This window comes from Ornithorhynchus anatinus, chromosome 3, assembly GCF_004115215.2.
Source record: "Ornithorhynchus anatinus isolate Pmale09 chromosome 3, mOrnAna1.pri.v4, whole genome shotgun sequence".
Taxonomy (NCBI): Eukaryota; Metazoa; Chordata; class Mammalia; order Monotremata; family Ornithorhynchidae; genus Ornithorhynchus; species Ornithorhynchus anatinus.
The window spans coordinates 117,150,727-117,166,979 of NC_041730.1; the positions used below are offsets into that span (position 1 = coordinate 117,150,727).

Consider the following 16,253-nt stretch of genomic DNA (forward strand, 5'->3'; position numbering starts at 1 on the left):
CAGGAAGAGGACAGGGCTTGGGAGGGAAGATAAGGCCCTCAGTTTTGGACATGATGAGTTTTAGGTGGCGGGCAGATATCCAGGTGGAGACTTCCTGCAGGCAGGAGGAGATACGAGCCTGAAGGGAGGGGGAGAGGACAGGGGCAGAGATGTAGATCTGCGTGTCATCTGCGTAGAGATGGTAGTCAAAGCCGTGAGAGCGAATGAGTTCACCAAGGGAGTGAGTGTAGATGGAGAACAGAAGAGGGCCAAGCACTGACCCTTAAGGAACCCTTACAGTTAGAGGATGGGAGAGGGAGGAGGAGCCTGTGAAGGAGACTGAGTCTATTTATTGTTACATTGTACTGTCCTAAGCACTTAGTACAGTGCTCTGCACATAGTAAGTGCTCAATAAATATGATAGAATTGAAAGATTGAATGATTACCTCAGTTCTTAGAACAGTGTTTGGCACATTATTATTATTTTTATTATTAGCCATGAGAAGCAGCGTGGCTTGGCGGAAAGAGCATTGGCTTGGGAGTCAGAGGTCGTGGGTTCTAATCCCAGCTCTGCCACCTGCCCACTGTTTGACTTTGGGCAAGTCACTTAAATTCTCTTTGCCTCAGTTACCTCATCTGTAAAATGGGGATTAAGACTGTGAGCCCCAATGTGGGACAACCTAATTACCCTGTATCTACCCCAGCGCTTAGAACAGTGCTTGGCACATAGTAAGCACTTAACAAATACCAGCGTTTTTATTATTATTATTATTCATGATCCATGTAGTTCTTGGTCTTCATATCAGAGCAAGAAATGACGCTGGAGTTTGCTGTCCAGAATGATTGCCGTAGTAGTATTTGAGTGTCCAGTTGGTGCTTGGACTATTAGAGGAGTTTGTGAGGTACAGAATGGCAACCTGACAGGTTCTTTCCCACAAGGAGCTCTAACTGGGATGACAAGTATGAAAATGTTTAGAACTAAAGTGATCAAAATAAGTAAACTGAGCAAATACAGAAGTGCTATAGGCAGTATAAGGATTGATTATAGGGCTAGTGGTTTGGGAAGTGTCATCTGCCATGCGTGACTCTGAAGAGCAGGGAGTGCAGAAAGTGAAAAGGCAGGGAATTGACAACATCAAGGTATAGAGAGTCAGTTAGGGTTAGAGGAACAATGTGTGTGATTAGGGTTTTTGTAGATCAGCGAGATAACATAATTGGAGAAAGCTGATTGACTGCCTTAAAGTCCATGGTAAGTAGTGTCTGTTTGATGTGGTGGTAGATAGGCAACCAGTAGAGGTTTTGGAGGAGTGGAGTGGGGAGCTATTTCCGAATAATGATCCAGATAGAGTGAAGTATGGACAAGAAAAGGGAGAGGCAGGAGGCCGGAAGAACCGAAAAGAGACAGTAGTCAAAGCTGGATATGCTAAGGGCCTGAACCGGCACGGTAGCAGTTTGGATGGAGAGGAAAGGGGAAATTTTGGAGATGTCGTGAAGGGAGAACAGATGGTATATGGTGACAGAATGAATGTGTGGGTTGAATGAGAGAGATGAGCCGAGGATAATGCCAAGGTTACGGACTTGTGGAACAGGGAAGATGACGGTATTGTGCTGGAAAAGACAGGGGGAGGACAGGGTTTGAGTGGAAAGATAAAAAGTTCTGTTTTGGGCTCGTTTAGTTTGAAGTGTCTGGGGGACCCTCAGATAGAGATGTCCTGAGCCCACAAAAGAAACTGTGAATGAGCAGCCAGAGAGAAGGAGAATCAGGAGCAGACAATGTTAGTAAAGCCAAGGTTAGACAGTGTCGAAGACAGCTGAGAGGTCAAAGGTGGATTAGAATGGAATAGAAGCCATTGGATTTGGTTGGAAGGTGGTAACTGGTGATTTCTGAGAGGGCGGTTTTCATGGAGTGAAAGGGGGAAGCCAGTTTGGAGGAAGTCAAAGAGAGACTTGGAGGAGAGGAAGTAGAGGCAGAAGGTGCAGACAAGTAGCCCAAGGAGTTTGGAGAGGAATGTTAGGAGGGAAATGTGGTGTTAACTGGAGGGAGCCTGTGGGATCAATAAAGGTTTTTTGTGTTTTTTTTTAAGAACAAGGGATGCATGGGCAAGCTTGAAAACAGTGCAGAAGGAGGCTTGGCCAAGTGAGCGGTTGAATAATAATGTTGATATTTGTTAAGCGCTTACTATGTGCCGAGCACTGTTCTAAGCGCTGGGGTAGACAGGGGAATCAGGTTGTCCCACGTGGGGCTCACAGTCCTAATTCCCATTTTACAGATGAGGTAACTGAGGCACTGAGAAGTTAAGTGACTTGCCCAAAGTCAGGCAGCTGACAAGCGGCCGATGCGGGATTCGAACCCATGACCTCTCACTCCAAAGCCCGTGCTCTTTCCACTGAGCCACGGTTGAAGATGGCAGTTGCCCGCATTAGCTTAATAGATATCCTGCACACAGAAGCACTCAAATAATAATGAATTGATCAATCGGTTTTCAAGCAGAACCAAAACGTGAACCCGGTTCTCCTGCTTCCTAGTGCAGTACTCGGTCCAATGGACTAACAATAGGATAATTCAAGGAATAGAAAAAATCCTAAGGCACTGTTTGCAGCTCCTTGTGGGAACACGGCATGTCTACCAAATCTGTTATATTGTACTTTCCTAAGTGCTTAGTAAATTACTCTGCACACAGTAAGTGCTCAATAAATACAATTGATTGACTGCCGTGCAACTGAAAGGGACAAATGACAAACTCAGTCCTGACATATCAATCAGCTAACGTTCAGTTATCAATCAGTCATATTGATTGGCTCAATATGACTGACTGAGTGTTTACTGTGTGCAGAACATCGTATTAAACACTAGGGAGAGTAATAATAAAAGTAACTGTCGTATTTGTTAACAGGCACTGTATTAAGCATTGGGGTGGATGCAAGCACAGTCCTTGTCCCACATGGGCCTCATTGTCTCAATCCCTATTTTTGCAGATGAGGTAACTGAGGCACAGAGAAGTGAAGTGACTTGCCCAAGGTCACATGGCAGACAGGTGGCCAAGCCGGGATTAAAATCCATGACCTTCTGACTCAGTTTCCTCATCTGTGAAATGGGAATTAGATCTTACTCCTTCCTACCAAGACTGAGTCCCATGTGGACAGGGACTTTGTCCAACCTGATAACCTTTCATCAGCATTAGCTCTTAAAACAGTGCTTGGCACATAGAAAGCACTTAACAAATGCCATTAAAATAAGAGTGATCAACAATACTCTTGTTAATGAAGTTAATCGTTGATCGCTAGTTTTAACCTCAGTTTCTACCTTACCCTAAACCTTAGGAATAGTCATTATGATCAGTGATATTTACTGAGCTCTTCCTATGTGCAGAGCACTGTATTGAGCTCTTCCTATGTGCAGAGCACTGTACCAAGCACTAAGCACTGTACTAAGCCCTTATTGTAATTTACCCCTTCTTCTAGTCTCAGGTCTACCTTTAAGCAACATGGTGTAGTGGTAGAGCATGGACCTGGGAATCCGAAGGTCATGGGTTCTATTCCTGACTCCTTAGATTGTCTGCTGTGTGACTTTGGGCAAGTGACTTAACTTCTCTGGGCCTCAGTTACCTCATCAGTAAGATGGAGGTTAAGGGCATGAGCTCCATGTGGGACAGGGACTGCGTCCAACCTGATTTCCTTGTATCTATCCCAGTGATTAGAACAGTGTTTGACATATAGTAAATGCAAATTCATTCATTCATTCAATTGTATGTATTGAGTGCTTACTGTGTGCTAAGTACTGTACACTGTACTAAGTACACTTACAATGTACTAAGCGCTTGGGATGTGCAATTCGGCAACAGAGACAATCCCTGCCCAACAACGGGGTCACAGTCCCATCAACAGGAGTACCATAATTATTATTATTATTAATAGCCCAAGTAGTGAGTGATTTCAGTGTTTAAGATTTAAATCTTGTGTTCATACTTGAGTGTCTCTAAATGACCCTCCTTTGTCTTCATTTCCAGTCTTCCCAAGAAGCATTGTCCCATTGTACTTTCCCTTCTGACAAAGAACTGGTCTTCAGCAGGTTTCTCTCATCAGCCATCTTTTGGTGGGGACCACCAAATGGAATCAACTTTTTTCTAAAGTCATTTTTTCTTTCTTAGCAAGGCATTTACTATTTTTCCCCCTCTGGTTCTTATTCATGAGATTTTGTTTTGGCACTGAGATCATGGGCCTTTGGAGTAGAGATTTTTCCAAGTGTCTTTAATAAATCTAAGTTGAGCACATTCAGATTGTGCGACTCAGTGTCTTTTATACAAAATTTTCACCGACTTCTATGAGAGATAAGGCAAGAAGAGTTAAATCAAATGGCCATTGACAATACTCACCTACACCAGACTAACCAAGTCATACTCTGTGCTTTCAATGTTATGCAGATTATGCTATCATACAGAGCTTTTGTGGAAATAGAGAGAACTTAGAATGCTTTTTGTGGGGGGACTCCTGAACAGCAGCCCCCCTCATTCCTAGCCATTGGGTCAAGCGCTTAGTACAGTGCTTTACACGCAGTAAGCTCTCTATAAATAATGACTGAATAAATGAATTGGGTTTCCCTCCCACATTTCTGGTTCTGAGACATGGAACTCAGTGCTAGGATCTGAGGCTAAGGCAGAAGGAGCCTAGATATTTTAAAATACTGGATACTGGGCCTTCTGGTGCCTTAGCAGTCCCAACCAAGGGACAGGCCAAGTGAAGACTAGACAAGTGACTGTCCTTTAGAGACAAGGGCAGATACCCAAACACTTTCAGACATGGACACGTTAAACCTCATATCATTTCCTTCCACTACTGTGGCAAACCATAGCTTCCACCCTTTCTATGTCTCATTTGCTTCCAGCCCAGGGTTTGGTCCCAGCTCGATTGCAGTCACTTATTCTCGCCTCCACACCCTCTCACCCACCCTTACTCCCCAGCCCTCTGACGTTTTTGGATCGGAAGTGGCTGAGGGAGAGAATAAGAACAGAACTCTCACTGCAGGTCTTGGGAACATCTCACCCCTGCCATTCTTGTAACTCTTTTGTTTGCTCGTGCAGCAATTCCATCAAGCTGGTGAATCTGCTCTCAATATTTATCAGCACGTGGCTGACAGCAGCTGGGTTCATACATTTGGTAAGTATAGTGGAAGATACTTTATTAACTCCTTTCATGGAAAAAACCACCCTTCTCTGAGTTATTTTATTCCCTGAAATTGCTAAGCTTGAGAGAGAACACTGACACAGAGATAGAGTGAAACGGTTCGAAGCGGGGAAACTTGCACAGCTGTCTGAGTTTCCAACCAAAGCTAGTTCCAGGTGTGAGAAGCAGCGTGGGGCAGTGGAAAGAGCCCGGGCTTGGGAGTCAGAGATCATGGGTTCGAATCCTGCCTCTGCCACTTGTCAGCTGTGTGACTATGGGCAAGTCACTTCATTTCTCTGGGCCTCAGTTCCCTCATCTGGAAAATGGGGATTAAGACTGGGAGCCTCACGTGGGACAACCTGATTACCCTGTATCTACCCCAGCGCTCAGAACAGTGCTCTACACAGAGGAAGCGCTTAACAAATACCATCATCATCATCATTATTATTATTATGTTCATATCATTAATATCACATTTTGAGGTTTAGTTGGATTCGTTTAGTTCAAATTTGCAGGATTGATATTTGGCCACAAGATGGCAATAGAGCCCCAAAAAAACTCGAGAAAATTTGGAAAAACTAAGAAATTTGAATGGCATTTTTCGGGAAACTCTCCATGCTCTATGAACTTTTCTTCATTCCTTCCCTGAAGAAGGGAAGAAGACAACTTAATTTTTGTTTTGTTTGTTCACATGATTATTTACAACATGCCATGTTCGAGCAGAACTAATTCAGACCGAAGTACAATCAGTAATGTTCCAGAGTCGGTTTGTAGCCTGAAGTTGGAAACAATCTCAAATTGACCAAGAGTTTAGGTTCCTTGGACTTTGGGCTGTTTCCAAGGCGGAAGAAGCCCCTGAGGTTATAAGTTTAGTAGTCAGACACTTTTAATATAAGACTCCGGATTTATCCTGGCAAAGGATGGCCTGTGGAAAGCAGCATGGCCTGGTGGAAAGACCTGGAGCCAGGATGTCAGCAGACCTTCTAATCCCCATTCTGCCACATGTCTGCTGTGTGGAACTGAGCAAGTCACTCAACTTCTCTGTGTCTGTTTCCTCAGCTATAAAAGAAGGATTAAAACCGTGAGCCACTTGTGAGACATGGACTCTGGCTAATCTGATTAATTTATATCTACCCCAGTACTTAGTACAGTGTCTGGCACATATTAAGTGCTTAAAAAGCATGATAAAAAAAGGCTTACTTGAAAAAAAAATTGGACCTGTTGGTTGGTTAGTGGTACAGCCCACTAAGTCATTAGGTGGATGTTAATAATAATAATGTTGGTATTTATTAAGCACTTACTATGGGCAGAGCACTGTTCTAAGCGCTGGGGTAGATGCAGGGTAATCAGGTTGGACCACGTAAGCTCAAAGTCTTAGTCCCCATTTTACAGATGAGGTAACTGAGGCCCAGAGAAGTTGTGACATCCACAGTCCACAGCTGACAAGTGGAAGAGCCTGGCTTCGAACCCATGACCTCTGACTCCCAAGCCCAGGCCCTTTCCACTGAGCCAAGTTAATCAATCATGTTTATTGTGCACTTACTGTGTGCAAAGTAAGAGTACGACATAACAGAGTTGGTAGACACATTCCATGCCCAAAAGTAGCTATTCATCTTACAAAAGGGTGAAAAGATTTGAATCTAACCCAGCCCCCAAACCATATACCTTAATGCTTTGTACTCTGACATGGGTTTTCAAAACTAAGGCAGTAGAAGAAGTCTGGAAGTAGTAGACAACCTTAGCAATACTTAACCGACTAACAGCGGAACTTCAGTAGAGTTATATTGGTCCCATTAGGTGGTTAAATCCAATGAGATGCAAAAATGTATTAGTTATAATCATCCTGTGACTGTCCTTGGCTGACAGTTTGCAGAGGGGAAGCTTCTCTACTGTGCTCACCTGGGGGATTTCCCTCTGGATTAGATGATGGAAGTCACAGTGTGTCCAACACATTTCTAAATAAGAGTTCCACTCTGTAAGCCAGGGAATAAGCCAGTGTCTTATTGCAGTGAAGTTGAGGTTCCTATTTCCTGAAGCTGAAGACGGATTGCCTTTTGCACATCGGCCGTACCACAGGAAGACCCAATCAGTTACATAGTTTTCCGGCAAATGTGAATTGGAAGTATGGCACGAGAGAGGAGTGCACAGACATATGAGAAAAGCCAAAGAAAGAAGTGATGAATTGGATTCCTGCTTTGGAATAAAAGCCACAGAAATCCAGCGAGAAAAAAAGCCTTCGCAGAAGAGTGAAGTGACAACTCTACATAGCCTTCTGCCAGTGTTGTTGTACGATGGGAAGAGAAATTGACCCAAATCCATTTTCCCCAAACTGGCTACATTTCACCCAGCCTCTGAATCGCACCTCCACCAAACAAAAGTATCAGATCATCAACTCAGTGCTCAACTTGAGCCCGGTTAGTTCACGAGGCTGCAGTATTTGGCGTGGACAGTCGAGCAAGCGTTTGATTGGGGAATATGTGAGAACAGCAAATCTAACATTAAGGTGTTCTGCCACGGGGTTTGTCTGTGCATCTTTATTCTAATGTTTTTCTCATATTCTCTTTGCCTAGGTAGAGAACTCAGGGGATCCATGGGAAAATTTCCAAAATAACCAAGCTCTTACATACTGGGAATGCGTTTATTTGCTAATGGTTACGATGTCCACAGTTGGTTATGGAGATGTTTATGCAAAAACAACCCTGGGTCGCCTTTTCATGGTCTTCTTCATCCTCGGGGGACTGGTAAAACTATATTATCATTATTGTTGCTGTCTTCACTCGTTATTAACCGCTTCAAAATTCCTATAGTTTTTGCTCTGGGCCTGGGTTATAAAAAAGTAACGTAAGAGTTACAATCTGGCGAGGTTAAACGTAATTATACATTTTGGTCCATACCACTTGTTTTACATAGGCAAGTATTTCCTCAAGCCAAATCAACTTGCATGGAGATGCATAAGAGCGCTAATACATATAATTAATTTTCTCAGTGTAAGTCAATAAGCGTACATACTATTCTCTTTAGTAATGCTATATGTAGTCTAGTCTTCTGCCCAGATTAATACCATTGCACGATGTCTTTTGATGTTATTGATACTCTTTAGGCAGATTGCGGTTTCAAGAGCATTTCCCCTCCCTCTGTGTTCCTACCCCAAACTTCCAACAAACACTGTGGCTTGGGATTGCCCAAAAGAGCATCTTAATGGAATCAGAGGATGATAAACAGTGATCTTCCTGCTCATTTTGACAAAGTAATCATTTCATGAAAAGACATTCTTAGAGTCAAACCACATTAAGCACCAAAACAAGCAATTTTTATTTTCTTTTTTAAGCCAATCCATTGTATCATTTCCTACAGATATTTATATAGCTCTAAACTGCCTTTTTGTTATATTTCCATTTACAAAATAAAATGTCAGGAACAATTCAGCAGTGGCTGCATTTTGTCTTTTTCAAATAGCCAAGTTTATGTTTAGATATATGAAGTCTACAAGTAAAGTCATGATTAAAACACATATTGACAGAATGTATACACTACAAGTACATTTATATGTATACATACGTCTCTCTACATACTGTATGTATATGACATATGCATTTTGAATATGCGTATAAATGTATATGTGCATGTATATATTATATCAGCCATTCATTCGACTGACAGAATTCTTACCAGTGAAGAGCTCAAGTTTACTGGGAACAGTTCCTAAAATAATCCAGCCACAGATAAGGTTTGTTGGACAAAACATGGCAGTTTTTTTTTTCCTCCTTACTACCTTCTCTCTCATGTAATCTTACAACGAGACAAAACTTTTTACTCTATTAATTTGGTTCACAACATTCCTTTGCATTCTTTTTGGATTTTTTTTAATTCTCGACAAACTCATGGCTCCATTTGGTCTTTTGATTTTACAAATAAAGTGGTTCTTCTATTTTACAAATGGCAGACTTTTACTTTTTCTTCTTGCACGGTTTTCTCCTTTTAATTTTTCTCTCAGGAAGAAGAGTAAGACACCAGTTGCATTTTACTTTGGTCTTGTTTTATTTTGTGTTTTTTTCTTTCTGACAGATTTACTTTTCCAGATTTCCATCTTTACACCCAATATTTTGTGTTGCATCCCATGTTTTTAGAAGAGCTTGCTTTTTTGTGCTTTTATTTTTGTATTTTTTCAAATATCTTTTTAAAAGACCTAATTCTTTTGCATTTTCCGATGTTAATGACCAATCTTCTGAAAACATCACCCCCACCCCTTTCTTTGGCCTCTCTTTTTAGTCTTTTCTTCTGTCTCCTATCTTCTTCTTAGGCCATGTTTGCCAGCTACGTCCCTGAAATCATAGAGTTAATAGGAAACCGCAAGAAATACGGTGGTTCCTATAGTGCGGTTAGTGGAAGAAAGTAAGTATTCCAAGAGGCTCTGCTGCCTCCGTTGCAGTAGAACCCTCTCTGCATGCCATTTTCTTTTTTTTTGTTCTTTTTCTTTCTTTGTTTCATGCATGTAGGCAATGTTTGCCCGCTACGTGCCCGAAATTGCTGCTCTCATCCTGAATCGGAATAAATTCGGCGGGACTTTTAACAAACATGGAGGCAGAAAGTAAGTTGCATCAGAGAAAGTGTGGTTCTGTGACTTCAGAGAGCCCTGAAGGTGGTAATATCTGACTCAACTCCCCAGGAGCTCTTGGGGAGACAGTCTGGCTTGAGTGGGTTTTCTGATGTTACCCCCAGGTAGTCGTCATTCTTGGTTTAGGGATTTAGGGACTTAGCCATGCTAAGGTACAAATTACAATTTTGTCGCTCACCTTATTTCCAAAATAATTGGTGACTCAATACCGGAAGTGATCCGTAACCATATTAAGGATTTCTGAAAGTTTCCCTGCTCTTTCCCACCCGAATCATACTGACTGAGCTACTGTTGAACATCTGGTTTAGCCTGTCAATTCTATCCAAAATAAAGCATAACAAAAAAAAAAAAGGAAAAAATACATCTACCCACAATCCCTGTCACTATTTTGTATTACATAATTACTTCTAAAATGAGGCATTACTACACTATGAGTTGTGTTCTTACAGGAACTTGGAAAATGCAATTTTTTATCACCTATAAGGTGATATTGCCTTTTTGAGGCTAATCTGGACTTCAGCCAGGAGAAGTAAAATAGTCTGTCATAGTACTCACTCAGGAGAGAAAAATTACCTCTTCCAGGATGTTTGAATCATTGGATCAATTCCAATGGAAGAGCCCATTTTTTAACAGTATTTGTTAAGTGTTTACCATGTGCCAGGCACTGTACTAAACCCTTGGCTAGATACAAGCTAATCAGGTTGGACACAGTCCATGTCCCACAGGGGACTCATAGTCTTAATCCCCATTTTACAGATGAGGTAACTGAGGCAGAGAGAAGTCGACTTGTCGAAGGTCGCACAGTAGGCAAGTGGCAGAGCCGAAATTGCAACCCAGGCCTTCTGACCTACAGGCCCATGGTCTATTCACTAGGCCATTTGTCTTTATGTGGGTGAAGCATTTTCTTTTTTTTGCGGGGGGGATTACCAAGATGATCAACACTGCCCTATACAAGTAGTAAGGGGTAATTTCTCCATTCTGCCCACATAAGAATTATCCCATATTGAATGGCAGCAACAGTTTTTAGTTCAGTATAATTTTCTTTTCTTTACTCTTGTATTTCCATTAATAATGTTGGTATTTGTTAAGCACTTACTATGTGCCAAACACTGTTCTAAGTGTTGGGGTAGATAACAAGGTAATCAGATTGTCCCACGTGGGCCTCACTGTCTTCATCCCCATTTTACAGATGAGGAAACTGAGCTGAGGCACAGAGAGGTTACGTGGCTTGCCCAAAGTCACACAGCTGACATGTGAGGGAGCCAGGATTAGAACCCATGACCTCTGACTCCCAAGCCCAGGCTCTTTCCACTAAGCCACACTTCTTCAGTTGAATGGCTTCCTTCCAACTTTGGCCGAGGCCCAGCCAGCTTTTCTAATAAATATAATATTTGTGGTATTTGTTAATTTGTTAATTGCCTACTGTGTGACAAGCACTTTTCTCTAAAGGATTATCAGCTTGTTCATGGTCTAAGTAGGAAGAGAACAGGTATTGAATTCCCCCCTCAAAAATGAGGAAACTGAGGCCCAGAGAAGGTAAGTGATTTGCCCAAAGTCACATAGCCGGTAGAATTAGAACCCAGGTCCTTTTAAGTCTGTGCTCATTCCACTAGGCCCCATAGAGTTTTATTGGATTCTTCTCCCTCTACCTCGGAGAGAAAAGCATCATGTTTCTAGCATATTCCAAGGCCATATGGTACATTTGCTATACAGTAGTTAAACAAAGAAGAATCAGCCCAATGAAACTTCTAGGGAATAAAATTTTCCTTACAAAAAACCAGAGATGCTCCTGCTTTGATAACCTACAGTAGAACGGGACTGTCTTGGGTGAAGCAGTAAATGGTTTCCTCTTCCTCACTGAGAAACAAACATATGCGTGTTACTCAATTTGAATAGGATAGTGTTTAATAATCAGTCTGAGTTTATGAATAATTCAGAAGGACCACTTTCTCTAAATGAAAGTTTCTATTATGATTTTAAAATAATAGTAGGTACCTGCAGAGAAGCAGGTACCAGTAGAGAAGCAACGTGGCTCAGTGTAAAGAGCACGGGCTTTGGAGTCAGAGATCATGGGTTTGAATGCCGACTCTACCACTTGTCAGCTGTGTGACTGTGGGCAAGTCACTTAACTTCTCTGTGCCTTAGTTCCCGCATCTGTAAAATGGGGATTAAGACTGTGAGCCCCACGTGGGACACCCTGATTCCCCTGTGTCTACCCCAGCGCTTAGAACAGTGCTCTGCACATAGTAAGGGCTTAACAAATACCAACATTATTATTATTATTACCTGCAGAACCTAAAATAATCCCCTAAATTTTTGGATGCTTTTGCTCCTTTTCCCACCCGTCAGATAAACTACTCAGTTACTTCCCCTTTCCGTTTACCTGGCAAAGCATCGGTCCTGATCTCACCAAGCTGTTTGATCGAAAGGCTGCTATCGCACACAAAATCATAAAAACAGATTCACAGACACACATATAGAGATGCACAGATACATGCACATACATGTCAGTAACTTCTATTTTGCTCAAGATGTACACTTTCACTAAATATATTTGTATAGGTCAAGTAGAAATAGTGATAATGTTCTCTAGTGCAGTGGCTTGTCACTTAAAGGGACTTGTTATGCAAGAATCCAAGAAAAGCAACAGATGTTGTATTTTGTTACTGGAACCAATCACTGTTTTAAAGGAATTTAGAAATTAGCCCTGATTTTGACTCAAACCACCCACATCCTGAAGGTTTATATCAGTGGCTTTTGCGCTTTGCCTCATTATTTTATCATCACTTTTAGACTGTTTTTCTTTCTCTTTCTCTCCCCCCCCCTTATTTGAAGGAGTGCTTTATTTATATATGTTCTTTGTTTATTAGCTCTTTCTGGGTCTTCACTGCCTATATGCCCTGTTGACTGAGAGTCGGTTCTGTCATCGGCACCTTGACTGTTCAATTTTCTTTACGCATTGTTTCCCGGTTCAAAAGCTAATTACTAAGTAGTTTAAAGAAGCCCTTTGGTCACTTAGATCTTTCATCAGAAAATATAAGCTTAGGAATGGCATAGTAATAAAGAGCCATTAGCACCCTTCGTTTGATGTTGTTTTTCCAGTCAGTAGAACAAGATTGATGAAATGTTATGTTTGGCCAAAATTTGAGTTTTCATTTGGAATTCAGTGTTGAGAGAATAGGCTGTCAGGACCAATAAGTTTTATTTCACTGGGGATATGGGCATGTGGTAGTAATTAGCAATATAAGGTCTTTAGTTGAGCAACCAAGCATAGGTTCTGGCAGCAAACATAATGAGAAACTACAGTTGTTCTATTTCTAATGTCAAAAAGTTTCCAGATAAAAGTAAATGTATTTGTAAAATGAAACCGGCTAAACTTTGTTGAAAGATATAGTTGAGGCTCTTAAAATAGCATGTTGTTTTCTGCATACATTTATGCATAAATGTCAATTTTCATTTATTTATGCACACCCATGCTCCCAAATGTTGCTGAATTGGAGTTCCATAAAAAGTAATTAAATCATGGGCACATTGTAGGTCTCTATTTTGATGTGCATAACTTATTCAGGCATACTGATAATACAAGGTATCTCAGCTGATATGCCTATCTTATTCGAACATAGTGATAATGAAAGATAGCTTGTCAGAAAAAACAGAGTGTCTTTCCTTGTAAACCTGTACCCTGAAAAAAAGTTTCTAATAGCTGTCAGTTTATCAAGGTACCAAGATGCGATGAGTATCTAAGTTTTAACCAATACGTTACACTTCATCATCCTAGGTATTTGGAATATAAATACTGACACCAGATGCTTAAACCACTACTCAAATGAAGTAATTATGTGGTGAAACTGGTTGTTGAATAGAAAAACTCATAAGAAAGCCCTCCTGTCCTGAAGAGAAGTAGGATACCATATCCCTTGAACTTGAGGGAAGGATTTAGATATGCAAAATGAAACGATCCAATTTGAGATTTGGCTAGACCTTCAAAGTTACAATTCTCTTCCAAGAGAGAGCAAGAGGAACAGTTGGGGTGAGGAGGAGAGAAGGGGAGAGGGGATATGATGAGCGGGAGCAGTCAGTAATTCAGCAACCCCTCCTACCTCTGTGCCCTCATACGCTTCACACCACCACACACTCCAACAGGTTGCATCGCTTGGCCCTCTGGAAATTTCTGTTAAAGCCTACACATTTGAGTGGTGACTCAGGCTGAGCCTGGTTGCTTTATGAGAGCTGACAAGATCACAGCCTGAGGTCACATGGCTGGAGGCCAGGAGAAATAATCAGCAACAAAGAAGAATCCAACCATCATTAACCTCCAGTTTAGAACTCAACCACATGGACAGAGAGTGCTGTGTTTGTAACGAGAGTCCGCGGCTGGGGATCGGCCCAGAAGTACAGTTGTTCTAATGATTTGACCATTGTACCCTGAAACCTGAGCAGGCCCTAGGACCAGTGAGCTGGGTTGGATACTCATCATGATTTCAGGCCGCCAAATAAATGGAGACGTTTCTTTCCTCAGTTTTGAAAGGAATCAAGAGCATAGAAATTAGTAGTTAGGAGGCAGGAAACTGAGTTAAATTTGTGGGGAAAAAAGGCTACATAGGCTGGATGCAGGAAAGAAAGGTTTGGTAAAATGCTTTGTGGGGGGAAACGGTTGCAGTTGGAAAACCCAGTCGTGTTCTTAAGAAAACCACTAGTGGGAAAGGATATATAAGTTTGTCTCTATCTGTTGCCGAATTGTACATTCCAAGCGCTTAGTACAGTGCTCTGCACATAGTAAGTGCTCAATAAATACTATTGAATGAATGAATCAGTGAAATACTGTGATTCATCCTCTATTTTTTGTTTGTGGAAGCTGTATGAGGAATTGCTTATGTTATTTTCCACACGTTAAAATAGTTTTTAGTTTTAGAGAAGCAGGGTGGCCTAGTGGATAGAGCATGAGGCTGGCAGTCAGAAAGACCAGGATTCTACTCCTGACTCCACCACTTGTCTGCTGGAGTGACCTTGGACAAATCATTTCACTTCTCTATGCCTCAGTTACCTCATCTGTAAAATGAGGATTAAGACTGTGAGTTCTACGTGTTCAATATGATTAGCTGGTAGCTACCCCAGTGCTTAGTACGGCGACTGGCACATAGTAAGCACTTAACAAATACCATCAAAAAGTTATCTTCTGCACCCTATCTCCATTTATTTACTTATTCATTTTTTTACAGAAACTTCTGTGGTCCTTTTTTAAAAACTCTTTACTTTTCCATTTGCATCCTACCCTTAGCCAAGAGAAGCTTTGATACCTTTGTCTTGAATCTTTCAAAACTTTTTCTGACTGAGGTGTTAGTCCAGAAGGAAGGAAAAAATCAGGAAGTTTGCTCACCCCCACATTTTACCAGTAAAAGGCCAGAGGGTAGCAAAGGGAAGGACTGGGCTAAAAGCATGAAAAGTAGAAACACCCAGGTCAACAGGACACTTCATTTCAGCCAAAATGTCTAATCTACTCCTCTAGTTAGCCTAGTTACCAGTGTCACTAGCAAAGGGTGAAGGTAACTGATGTGAATTTCCCCTTCCTCCCCGATCACCCTGTAACTGAGAGATGAATGAACAGTGAAAAAGTCACATATCAATAGGGGCAGTAAAGAAAAGGGAATTTATTCACCTGAATAATCAAAAATTACCCAAACAACACTATGAGGAAGGCCTCTCCTATAAAGATTCAGACTCTCAGCAGGTTAACACCAATGAGTCTTAAAATAACTAGGGAAGCAGTGTGGCCTAGCGAAAAAGAATACAAGCCTTAGAGTCAGAGGATCTCAGTTCTAATTCTGTTCTGCTTCATGTCTGTTCTTTGGTTTTAGTCAAGTCACTTCACTTCTCTGGACCTCAGTTCCCTCATCTATAAAATGAGGATTAAATACCTGTTTTCCCTCTGATTTAAACTGTGATCCCAGTATAGGGCAAGGACTGTGCCCCACCTAATTATCTTGTATCTACTCCAACACTACAGTTTGCCTGGCACAGAGTAAGCACTTAACATTAAAAAAAAAAATTCCAGAAAAGAGCCTAAGGAATATCAGAACGTTAGCCCGACTGCCTTGTATGGCAAATGGGCAGTTCAAGGCAAATCACGGGCTCCATTTGGTTCCCAACAACATTATTGACCATCAGTGTTTATGGTTTTATTTCCTTTCTTCATCTGTGAGTAGCCCAGAGCTGTTACCTAGATTTGTGGTTTCCTGAACTGGATCAGTTGAAACACCAGGTCTGAAGCTAGAAAGGCCATCTAGAGTTCATCTATTCCATTCCCTTCCTTTAGCCAGGCTTCACTAAGTCTGTTCCAGATATCTGGTGGATATTAGAAGATCTATAGCTAAGGGGTTTGCACAACCTTCCTCAGGATGTGACCAGTCTTTTCGATCAGGGACGTTCTTCCCCAAATCTAATTTTAATTTCCCTTGCTGTGGTTTTGATCCACAAGTCAAAGTGGTGAAATGTTCCCCGT

At 41.5% G+C, this 16,253-nt stretch overlaps 1 protein-coding gene across 19 annotated transcripts in view; it reads left to right on the forward strand.

Moving 5' to 3' along the window:
- The window catches only part of KCNMA1 (potassium calcium-activated channel subfamily M alpha 1), an 879,166-nt gene that overhangs the window by 602,493 nt on the left and 260,420 nt on the right, over positions 1-16,253 (forward strand). For all 19 annotated transcript variants that reach the window (XM_029059250.2, XM_029059251.2, XM_029059252.2 and 16 more), the window contains exons 7-9: positions 5,058-5,133; positions 7,710-7,880; positions 9,440-9,531. In XM_029059250.2, the coding sequence (XP_028915083.1) occupies positions 5,058-5,133; positions 7,710-7,880; positions 9,440-9,531 (339 nt within the window). The remainder of the gene's footprint in view (positions 1-5,057; positions 5,134-7,709; positions 7,881-9,439; positions 9,532-16,253) is intronic.